General features: G+C 38.9%; 1 protein-coding gene across 1 annotated transcript in view; it reads right to left on the reverse strand.

The window, feature by feature from the left end:
- The window catches only part of GFM1 (G elongation factor mitochondrial 1), a 43980-nt gene that overhangs the window by 19648 nt on the left and 11624 nt on the right, over positions 1-12708 (reverse strand). The window contains exons 7-13 of the mRNA XM_081954245.1: positions 9784-9938; positions 7851-7935; positions 7533-7670; positions 5825-5926; positions 1802-1858; positions 617-751; positions 93-175 (exon numbers count right to left, since the gene is read on the reverse strand). Coding sequence (XP_081810371.1) covers positions 93-175; positions 617-751; positions 1802-1858; positions 5825-5926; positions 7533-7670; positions 7851-7935; positions 9784-9938 — 755 coding nt within the window. The remainder of the gene's footprint in view (positions 1-92; positions 176-616; positions 752-1801; positions 1859-5824; positions 5927-7532; positions 7671-7850; positions 7936-9783; positions 9939-12708) is intronic.

Raw genomic sequence — 12708 nt, forward strand, 5'->3', positions numbered from 1 at the left:
AAAATACTACTTGGAGGTTTTAGATACCCTTCCAATTCAAATATCCTTGACTCTGGTTTGGCAGCTCTTACTTATTAGAACTGAATACTTACGGTACAGTGGCCTCAATGCTCTCTCTGAATGCTACTTTAGGCTTTCCAGTCACACAAGGACAACCGTATTCTCTTTCCATTCTCTAAACACAAAGGACACAAAGTTTTTATTGATTTAAACGCACTGCCAAATACATACATTTTGACTAAACAGCCTAATTTAATGCTATTAAAGCATTAGAATCCCAACAATGCTATCACTGAAACAAATGCAAGCCAAAATTGGGGAAGCAAAAGATACTTTTTGGATTTCTCCCCAAATAGAATATCATATGTAACAGATGCAGCATTGCCTTCTAATGTGTACGTTTTTTCTTTAGTAAAAATGCCTTGCTCCAAATGCTTCAAAAATGAAAACCTGAACATCAGATATTGTAATACAAGAAACTGCTAGCTGAATGATTTATTTGGTATGGTGATATGGAACCTGTAACTGTACTAGGTTCCAACGGGCCAAATTAAATAAATGTTTTTGTCAAGTGACAATACAATAGCACCAGTCCCAGTGTAAACTTAATACTCACCTGAGCATAGATTTCCAGGTGTAGTTCTCCCATTCCTGAAACAATTGTCTCTTTGCTCTCTGTGTCAAAATAGACTCGGAAAGTGGGATCTTCTCTTACAAAACGATTAATGCCTTTTGCAAACCTGTCATCGTTCTAAAAGGAGAGAGAATATCTATTCAATTTATATGGTTACCTTACCAAAGCGACTCAAAGTGCTATACAGTAGATTAAAAACATGGTTTAAAAAGTCCCACAACCAAATTAACTAACAGTAGCACAACAAAAGTCAAGCAAGAAATAACACAGGTGTTTCACAAATTGCCCTGCTGAGAAAATATTAAAACCGATCATGCTTTTCTGAAGGTCATCAGGGTGAGAGCTAAACAAACCTCACAGGGAATGCTGTTCCAAATTTAGGTCCAGTTGCCTCCCGAAAAAAGTACCTTTGGGACTTGTGACCAGGATTTGCAGCTTCCTGCTGGCTTCCCCATTGTTTGTCCTAGTCACATGAGGTCCTCACTTAAGGAACTGTTCCTCCCATAATGACAGCAATAGGGACTGCCAGGATTGATGTTGCTATGCAATGTGATCACATAATGTTGTGCTTTATGACTTCACTGCTTGGTGATAGAAATTCCACTTACAGTTACCATCGTTAAGCAAGGACAATCGGTAGCAGAAAAAGAGCTTCCAGGCTGAGATGTTTCAATTACCGTATTTTTCGGAATATAAGACGAGTATAAGACGTACCCCCACACACACACACACACAAAAGAGGCTGAAAATTTGGGTGCATGAATGTAAAAATTTTGAAGCTATTTTTCAGCCTAATGAGGCGCTAACAAGTGAAGTGTGCTTTGCCTGCTTTTCTCATTGCTGCTCCCTCCAACGATCAGCTGTGCTTTAAAAGCTGTTTTTTATCCCAAACCAGGGGATAAAAAGCGCATGTGCACTCAGAATCAGCAAACTTATGTGCTGAAAGTGACCACACTAAGGACACTAGTCAGATGAATACCTGGTAGGCAGAATTTTTCCCCGTTTTCCTCCCCGAAAACTAAGGTGCGTCTCATACTCCGAGAAATACGCTACATTTTAATACAGAAGTTCCAACATACTCTTGCTTACTACTGTCAAAAAGCCCCAATAAGATCACACATAATTTATTCCACTAATTTTGTTTTGTTTTTTACTTCCGATCCTTACCTTGTTGACTGGTTTCATTGTTACGGAAACAACAGGATCAGGTACATGAATAGGTTCCTATAAAGAGAATCCACAGAAACAATTTCTTAATATAGTTTTTCTAGAAGTCATCACTGCTGTTAGACAAGTCTTTTCAAATATTAAAAACAAATTAAAAGACTTTATAAGATAAACATGCATTTTCTTGAATATATTTCATACCCATTATATTGTACTAGTAGGCTACACCTTTAGAATATCACTGTACTGTCTTCCTGCATTTCCTATAATTCAAAATGCCCAGTGTTAAGATCCTTATTATTGCAGGACTATGTAATGTTTGAAAAGTTGGGCCCCACTTGATGATTCTATATTGTTATCAGAAACAATAGGGCTAATTATTTGCATCATGCTTTGGGGAAGTTAAGGTGTAAGGTTTCTAAGATACAAACTTCTCCAACTCCAAATATTATATCACTCCTTAAAACATGAAATCATGATGCTGAAATTCAACTATTTTGGTGGATGTGCTTTGAGGTTCTACTCCACTTGCATTACCGGATCAAATCTGAAGACTTCGGGGAGGGGGAAATGGGAAAAACTAATTGAATAGACACCAAAAGCTGTCAATTATGACATGCATGAAGGGACTGGATGATTTTAGGCTACTCGTTGGCCATGAATGTGTCTGAACACACTTACTGTCTTCTCTATGTCTCCAATGTGCCTATCCACTGGCTGCTACTAACATTTGAAGCTTGCTTGCAGCTTGTATTCACCAGCAACCAACTAAATTTAAAAGTAGCCAAAAAATTATTTCAGGACTGTTTATTAACAAGGACAAAAGTTGTATCTTAAAACAAGTCTGTGGCAGTCATTGGGGAATTAAATAGGGCATGGAAATTTGCAGAATGTGGGACATTCGTGACTAACCATCCATTTTGTTGCAAATCAATAGCATATATTAGTTAATGATGAAATTACTGTTATATATATATTTTCAAGAACTATAGAACAATGCTTGCAGCTAGAAAACGAAATTCATCCTTTTGCCTCCACCTTCTGTTGTAATTACAGCTGTGCAATTTATTGGTTAGCTTTGCTACTACCTGTCAATGAAAAAGCTGTCACTGAATCTTTTTCATACAATCCTGCCTCAATTAAAATGTATAAAATAAATCATGTATCTAAAAGTTGACAAGACTTCAATTTTTCCACCGTATAAAAGTATATCTGCAGCATGCCACACCTTTCATATTATTCTATAATTGCAATTAATTGAACACAATGTTTAATAGGCAGGACAACCTCTTCAAATGAAAGCTGAAACACAAGAACTTCATGTACCACATTTTGAGACATATGATAGAAATATTAGACCTGAGAGAAACATGTATGTACAATACAATAATACAATAGTAGAGTTGGAAGGGACCTTGGAGGTCTTCTAGTCCAACCCCCTGCCTAGGCAGGAAACCCTATACCGTTTCAGACAAATAGCTATCCAACATCTTCTTAAAGACTTCCAGTGTTGGGGCATTCACAACTTCTGGAGGCAAGCTGTTCCACTGATTAATTGTTCTCACTGTCAGGAAATTTCTCCTCAGTTCTAAGTTGCTTCTCTCCTTAATTAGTTTCCACCCATTGCTTCTTGTTCTACCCTCAGGTGCTTTGGAGAATAGTTTGACTCCCTCTTCTTTGTGGCAACCTCTGAGATATTGGAATAATGCTATCATGTCTCCCCTAGTCCTTCTTTCTCTTAAGCTAAACATACCCAGTTCCTGCAACCGTTCTTCATATGTTTTAGTCTCCAGTCCCCTAATCATCTTTGTTGCTCTTCTCTGCACTCTTTCTAGAGTCTCCACATCTTTTTTACATCGTGGCGACCAGAACTGAATGCAGTATTCCAAGTGTGGCCTTACCAAGGCATTATAAAGTGGTATTAACACTTCACGTGATCTTGATTCTATCCCTCTGTTGATGCAGCCTAGAACTGTGTTGGCTTTTTTGGCAGCTGCTGCACACTGCTGGCTCATATTTAAATGGTTGTCCACTAGGACTCCAAGATCCCTTTCACAGTTACTACTACTGAGTAAGGTATCACCTATACTGTACCTGTGCATTCCGTTTTTGTTGCCTAAATGTAGATTTGTTGCCTAAATGTGTGTGTGTGTGTGTGTGTGTGTGTGTGTATGTGTGTGTGTGTGTGTGTGTGTGTGTGTGTTTGTGTTACAACCCCTGATATGCCTAAATATGCCCAGGTTCGAATCCCTGGTATGCCTAAATATGCCCAGGTTCGAATCCCAGTAAGGGTATGGCTAGCTGATGAGAGCTAAATAGCTCGAAATGGATCTATACTAGTCTCCCTTTATTTTATCAGCACAAATACAACATATATATGTGTGTGTGTGTGTGTGTGTGTGTGTGTGTGTATATTCAAGCTGGTGAAGATGGCAGGTGTGATCCTGCCGAAACGTTGCAAAGACAATCTCAACCTTACACGGGAAAAGACCCGAATACAACAAAACCAGCATACCTACACCCGTGAAAATCTACGAAAACAAATATATATATGTATGTATATATATATGTATATGTATATGGTATATAATTAAGTTGTGTTTATTAGGCTCAGTGGGATGGCATCATCTGGCCAATTTGGCTGTCACAGTATGTAAAGAGAAGCTGAGCAAGATTGGACATGGTCATATTTGGACATCAGATTGTTAAGAAAAAAAATCCCAAGGCTACAAGGGAGACCTGAAGGTTAAAAAAATTAGTGGAAGAAGACAATAGCAAACCACTCTTGTTGCTATGAAAGTTACATGGACATACTGTAGTCACGAAATCACTGGGAATTAAACAACTCATTGGAAATGTTTGTTTTTATACTATTGAGAGAGTTGGGATTAACTGAACATGCTGATAACAGGGGAAACCTAACTGGTTTAAGAGCATTCAATTGTTATCAGATATGGATTAACCTCTTCAGTGCCTGTGTCAGTGATATTAAGGCTTGGGATTTAGTTAAGGCTTGGGAGAAATGAGACACTGGGAGCATACTCCAGGATTTTACTTCCCAACTTCCTTCATTGTACAGGGAAAGCTAAAAACAAGGCTAAGAATAATAGAATAAGCAGAATAATTTGAGATTTCCCTTGTTTACTCACTCCCACTTTCACAAGAAGATCAGAGAAAATTCTTGAGCCTCTTTCCGAATCTTGGGAGTGTTTTCTGAAACAGCCTATCCAAACACTTTCCTTTTAGAGAAAGTCATATTACCCTATATATAAACACGGTTTACATTCATCTATATATTTACCCTATTGAGTTATATCCTACTTTTCCTCCCGGGAACTCAATAAGGCAGTAACCCCCAACTTTGTGGGCACCAGGGACTGATTCCATGGAAAGAGGTATTTCCGCGGACCGGAGCGGGCATAGTTTTGGGTGCTGCCTGCATCCTGTGGGTGGGGCTTCGCTTGTTTGTGTGGCCTGGTTTCTGGCATGCCATGGCCCAGTGCCGGTCCACAGACTGAGGGTTGGACACTCCTGCAATAAGGAACTTCCTCCTTCTCTTATAACAACTCTATGAGTGGTTAATCCATAGACATCCAGTGAGTTTCCTTGAGTGAAAGTGGATTTGAATGTAGGTCTCTTTCATCCTAATTAAATACTTTAATATCTGTACACTATTATGACTGTTTTAAGACAAAGGCACAAGAAAGAGTCACTGTATGATTTGTTTCTTCTTATTCCTACTTGACCAGAGTGCAGAACTACTTTTTCTATGTTTAATATATTTATGCCTTGTGTTTTTAAAAACTTGCATATAGCAGGCTAATATATTGATAGATAAATGCACATACACAAATGTGTGTATGTTTTGGACTAAGGAAGGGAAGACACACATCCGCCACACACACAATTTGAAATGTTCAAAATCTCTTTTGAAAAATTTACATTTATAGATAGAGGAAAATTGGGATCAAATTTTTAAGACTTAAACAAAAAAATTCTGCAACACTCCGGCTAACAACTTACCATAGAAAAGTTAACATTGTCTTTCTCTGTGAATGTATCTCCACTAGCACAATCAATGCCAAAAACCGCACAGATATCCCCTGCGTAAACCTCGTCCACATCCTAGTAAAATAAAACAATGCTTTAGATACTTATTATAGTTGGCATGTGGCATGAAATGGTGTTGGCAAAGTATAACATTAATAAACAGATTATATATATGCACTAATTTTAGTGCACATATATAAACTTACATAATTCAACATGAAATAAAATTTCAGAATTTCAAATTCATTTACATAGGTAAGTGCATTGTTTCTCAAGAACAATGAAACAGTGTACTGCTATATCGGAGAATCTATGCTAGTGGGTACATTATGCATTTTGAAACCCTGTTATGGGCCATCTTAGAAAGCATTTGACATGGGGAGATGGTGGCCTGATCACAAACTGGCGGCCATGTATCCTCAGCCAATCATAAATTAGCTGTTTATCAGCAGAAAATCTGGGAAGATTGAAAAAATGGCAAGCAGCTCCCAACAAGGTGAAAAAATAATTGTTTACACAAGGAAAACAATTTCAAGGAAAGGTTAATTACCATCCCGAATTCATGATACAAAGTCTTCAAGATAAACTAAGTTAAGAGAGACTCCTACTCTGTAACATATTAAGGGTTATATTTGTACTTCTAAAAGTATAAGATTCTTCTTAAATTTACGTTTACACTTCTCTATCCACATAAATGTTGTTCCTCTTTTCTTCTTTTCCTTGTAAAGGCCCAGCAATTTAAATGAAAATGGTCTTGCATTCTAACAGATATTTGCTATTTCTTGAAAGCTGTTCCGTTTATTTGATGTGCAAAGAGAATGGTAGTCACCAAGAAGAGAATGGAGAGAGTGCATTGGCACAGATTAGGGTTGGGGAAAGCATAGGACACAACAGAACGAGCCAGATGATAATTCTTCAAGGGGTCACATTCTTAGATACGCAACTTCTCCATATTTTGGAGACTGGACAGTGGAACAGACTCTCTTGGAGAGTGAGGAACTCCCCTTGAAAAAAAGAGGACGATCACTGTTGAAGCATCAACTGACTTTCTAGAGCAGCAGGAAGCTATGTTAAATAAATAAAACTCAAAGCTCTTGCCAACTCTCTGATGAATCATCTCCTCTTCCTCCTCCTCTATTCAGCTGAGAAATAAAGTGTATCTGAATCATTCCTCTCCATGGAAAACAACTGAGGCATAAAAAGGCAAGTATGCAAATTAGAGTAAAAGAATTTTACACCCCACACAATGTACATAGTATACAGCTTCCTTTGTGTTTTCACATTTTGGACTCTCTTTTGCCTACACAATATATGTAAAATATTATTTACACTGGGAAATAGCTTAGAAAGAGGTGTTCTTCCTTTTGATCAGAACCAAAACAAAGGTGGAGGAGACAACCAAGGGAAAGCCAAGTTGTTCTCATCCTTCAGGGCACTTGCTGTTCATTACTCTATGATAGAAGTGACCAGAGGAGAGACTGAGAACAGAATATTCCACATAGTTAGAAAAGAAAACGTAAGTTGAGACCCCACTGTGCAGATAAGGGACTCGTCTCTTCAATATCCTTGCTTTGATACAGACTCAATGCAACAGCATCGTGAGTTACTTCTGCTTATTAAGGAGGAGAGTTCACTTGCTGAAAAAAAGGGCTGCATAAATTGGAAATGGCACCTCACTCACCTCCAGCTTGTCTGCATGCATACGGGCGAATCTTTGTACCCGTGTTTTCTTCTGAGTCCTGGTGTTATAGATATAGCTACCTTTCTTTAGCATCCCTTGATAAACACGAACATATGTCAGCTGCCCAAAACGCCCAGCCTGGAAGTAGCAAAAACCAAAAAGCTCAGAAGGTTAAAAAAAAGTGTAAGACTTTCGTTCAAAACAATGTAATGTATTCTTCAACATCTACTAAGTCTAACAGCCACACTGATTTTCATAGAGGAGATACCTTTCTGATAATTGCATATTTTATTTTATTAAATTAAAATATAAACTTACCTCAAGTTTAAATGCCAGGCCCAAAAATGGCAGGGAATCATCTCTGGAATAACCTAGCAAAATCCTGGATTTTTCCGCCTTATCCCTTCAGCAAAATAAAATTCGGTTTAAATGCCAATATTTTAAAAGTATTTATCAATCTGCTATTGTTGTGAAGCTTTAACGTACATAGTAACTTAATGCACATTATCACAAGCTATGAAGACCTGTGTAAGATAAAGAATTAGCATTTGAGCAGTATGTAGCTTGGCTTATCAGGTTCTGTGGAGTTGGACAATAGTAGCGTAAGAGAGCTGGAGATGGAATGGAAAAAGCATTGTCAGCAGACATCAGTTACTCTGGTGTCTGACAGATTGTGCATTTGAAAGAACTGTGAAAAACTATAAAGCCAGTGTTCTTCCCAAAACAATGTCTTCATTTTATGCACATCTACAAGCGCTTTACGTTGTAACTCATAGAAAGTATATCAACACAGGAGGTTTGATGTAATCTACTCTTGGCCAATGATGAACTATTATAAAATGCTTCATCTATACTAGCTACCATTGCAACAGCAGATGATATGACTGGGTTGTGCAATGCTTTTGATTTGATTCAGAAGGGCTGTTTCAAATCATACAGGAATATAAATACAGCACCTGCCTGTCACTCCTTAAAGCAGTGGCATCTGTTTCCAGGAGGGCAAGGCTCAGTGATGGGTTCCGGATCCCTTTGCAATCAGTACGGTGCAACGGGGCTGGGCGCCCACCAAATGAACGTGCGCAGCAAGCACGCACATGCGTACTTACCACCTGCAACGCCTCCACAACACTACGCGATGCTCCAGCTGCTCGGCGGAGCGTCACGCAGGTACCATGTGCCTGCGCGGAAGCCCCAAAAACTTCAAATACCGTAAGGAGCACAGGCGGGAACAGTACCTGGTGCTCCCGGCAGGCACCGGTATGCCGTACCAGGGCGTATCAGTCGTAACCCACCATTGGTATGGCTTCAGTAGTCACAATGTGTTGCTTTAATGAATCAGAGTGGTGTTGCGTTTATCTTCCCACACATTCTGGGGCCACTTTGAAGTTTCATTCAACAGCATGCTTTAAATCTGGATCTGCCACAATGTTAGTGGATCTCAAATTTACTTTTTTTAAAAAACCATGGTGACAAATTTAGCCTCTCCTTATTACCTGCTAAATAATCCAAGTCATCCCATATCTAGAGGCAATAAATTTTGCAGTACTACAGATGTAAGGATATCTCTCGTGTTTTATGTCCAATAGAAAGAGAGAGAACTATAGGTACTACTGTACTGAATGGAATTTCAGACTCTTAACTTTTTTTCTTAGTCTTTGAGCAGCTGGTAGAGTCAAGATCATGCCCTGCTTTCAATTTGTAGGCATTTCTCAGGGAAGGATGTTCTATAAAGATGCCTGGGATATCATAAAATGACCATGTCTCTATGCCAAGGAAAATGATTTTGTGAAACAAAGAATTGCAAGAAGCGATTCTATGCCATGGATTTCCTAGAATCTGAGAAAATAGACAATGTTTTATAAAACATTACTAGCTCCAAACATCTGTGCATTTCTTCATTATCAGGAAAATGGTTTATTTCCTTATTCATCAAATGTCCTAACACCGACTTGAAATTTAATGCAGCTTTCCCCAAAATTTGAGTAGGAAAATAGTTTTATGTATGAATATCAATGATAACTGGCATGATATATTTTAGTTTCAGCAATATTAATAGTCCTAATCCTGGACGAAAGCAAACTGTGTTATGTAGTTTCTAATCTCCAAAGTGCAGTGGTATATAGTCATTGGAGATGATGTTTGTTTGTTTAGGAAAAGGTCTGTAAAAATTAGATAAGCTTTCCATAATCTGGTGCTCTCCCAGATGAGCTAGAATTACAAGTATATATATCCATTCATTCTGAGTACTTACTCCTGGTTCAATAATGCATAATTCTGCACTTCTGATGGATTTGGGAGATAGGCCAGAACAGCATCCAATAGTGGTTGTACCCCTTTATTCTTCAGCGCACTTCCAAGCAGCACAGGTGTGAAGGTCTTACTGAGTGTTGCTCTTCTTACTGCAAGCTAGGAAGTATCACAACATTTATACTTCGTTATTAACAATTGTTTGCATCTACTTTCCTACCAAATCAAAAATCTGAATGTTGGCATATGAAAAATATAGCACAAATGTTGCTATGATTGGCAATAAGTTATTTATCTTTTAAAATGGGCATATGTTCATTAAAAAAAACCTTCCCTGAGGTGTTTCCCCTCCCACCTCCGGCCATTTCTCAAGATGTAGCTACGTCTATTCCAATGGTGGGTTGCAAATCCTGTTCCAACCGGTACGGTTGGAAAGGGGCCAGCAGCGTCCTCATGGATGCGGGCAGCACGTGCAGGCAACTTAGCGCCTCCGTAATGCTCCGCAATGCTCCAGCTGCTCCGCGGAGCATCACGCAAGCACTGTACGCGCCACGTGCCTGCACGGAAGCGCAGAAGCCTTTAAACACCGGTAAGGAGCGCGGGCGGGCGGGCCCTCCGGAGCCCCGAACCGAAACAGTACCCGGTGCTCTGGGCTGGGTCTGGTATACCCGTACCGGGACGTACCGCCTGCAACCCACCACTGGTCTGTTCAGAATACACTTACTATCCTTTTCTTCTTCTTGATGGAATTGCCTTTGGGTAGTACAGTTAGTCCTCAACTTACAACAGTTCATTTAGTGACCATTCAAAGTTACGATGGCACTGGAAAAAAGTGACTTTTGACCATTTTTCACACTTATGACCTTTGTAGCATCTCCCTGATCCTGTGATCAAAATTTAAATGTTTGGCACTTGACTTATACTTATGACCGTTGCTGTGTCCCAAGATCACGTGATCCCTTGTTGCAACCCTTTGACAAGCAAAGTCAATGGGGATGCCCGATTCACTTAACAACTGTGTTATTCACTTATCGGCTGCCGTGATTCGCTTAACAACTGTGGCAAGAAAGGTCATAAAATGGGGCAAATGGTTCACTTAACAACGTAAATGTTGGGCTCAATTGTGGTCATAAGTCGAGGACTACCTGTGATAGGAAAATCTGATTAAAGATGGGGTGAAGGAATAAAAAAGCATAGTAAACAAAAAGAAGTTCTGTACGGGAGTTCTGGGCTTCAATAAGTTGAACAGAGGACCGAGAGGAGAATAAAAATTGAAGAATGAGCTCAGCTTCAGCTCAGGACATTGTAGGAGCCATGAATGTATGAGGGGATGTGGGTTTTAGAGCAAGATATCCTCTCTTAATGGCCTATGAAATAAAGGAGGCTGAAATGAAGCAAGAGTCAATTCAGAAATTCAAGGTCCTACCCACTGAATCTAGGCTTGCTCAGTCCTCCAATTTGATACTGTAATCATTGGGAGCCAATGATTCATATCCGAAGTTGGAGAATGAAGATTCTGAATGCCTGTTAGTTTACTAAAGTGAGCATTTTAAAGGCCTCAAACTATAAAGCCTTGTCAAGCTTCTCCTGACAGCTTGGTGGGAACCAATTAAACAGGAACACAAGAAATTAGGAGGTTTTTGGTAGGTATTTCATTTTGTTGAAAGGCTAAGAAGTTATTACAAAAAAAATTCCGACGACTCCAGTATATCAAATTCAAGACCTATTTATGGTGAAATCAATGTTAAGATTCTTGCATCTCTCTCCTGCATAAACATTGTAGGCCTCTCTTTCAAATAGGAGGCCTGATTTTTCACCTGTCTCTTGTTCCGATAACAGATATATCAGATATCACTTGTTTTCCTCTTACCAGGAGACCTAACTGTCCAGGATAAATTCTAAAATTTCAAACCTCTTTTTGCCCCTTGCGTAGAATATCTACGACAGAGACAGTTCTCCCAACTAGAAAAATCTGTTTCTGTTCCATCAGTTTCAACTTCCCATCCTTGTCCTTATACTTTGACAAATTACTTTTGTTACCTTCCTTGTCAGGGTGTGGCACAATAGCCAGACTTTCATTTCAGGAACAAATTATATAATATGAACACAAAGCCAGCAATTTAATTGTTTGGCATTTAATAAACAAGGAGAGCTTGATTCTTGAGGACTAAGTGGCCATGTTACTTTCCAAGCAGTAATGCCGAATTCTTTCTACTACTTCTTCATATGATCTCATATTTTTTTTATTTTCCAAATTTGGTCTATAGCCCTGAAAATTCTTGCTCAGCTTTTTTAGATCAGCCAAAATTGTTTTAGTGCTGCCACCTCCTGTGAGGCTTGCTAAAAATAAACTTCCAGCAAGTTTCCCCATAAAAATAATCTAGATCACCTGGCTGGCTGCCACAGTGTAAACATTAATCACTGTGAACAAATTAGCTCAAAGAAGCCCAATCTTTGGTCTTTCTCAAATCTATTAAACAATGTAAACATAGATAACTATAATACTTCAAAATTCAGGCTAAAATAATGTACACTTTAATTTTAATAAACTGACCTGAAAGAAATAAACGACTGTCCCTAGGGGCCGCAGCTGAAATAAATTTAGTAATTTAGATATCCAAATAATCCAATGAAATCAATGAATTTTAGCAAGATTTACAATATTTGTGTCAGGCCTGCAGTCATATTCCTTTTTAGGATCTTTGGCCTGCCACACACTCTATTATTTCATTATGCTGTTTCAGTAGTGTAGTAATTGGGAGGGGGAATAGAAAGGAGTAATACAATAATACAAGATGCCGTTCCATTGAGGACTACACGTTGAATGCGGTTGGTCAGCCAGTTACGAATCCATCTGATGGTGATGCTGTCTAACCCACATTCTTCTACTTTATCTAGTTATGAGTAGAATTGTGGAATGTGTTGTTGT

Source organism: Natrix helvetica (assembly GCF_964273705.1).
Source record: "Natrix helvetica genome assembly, chromosome: 5".
Classification (NCBI taxonomy): Eukaryota; Metazoa; Chordata; class Lepidosauria; order Squamata; family Natricidae; genus Natrix; species Natrix helvetica.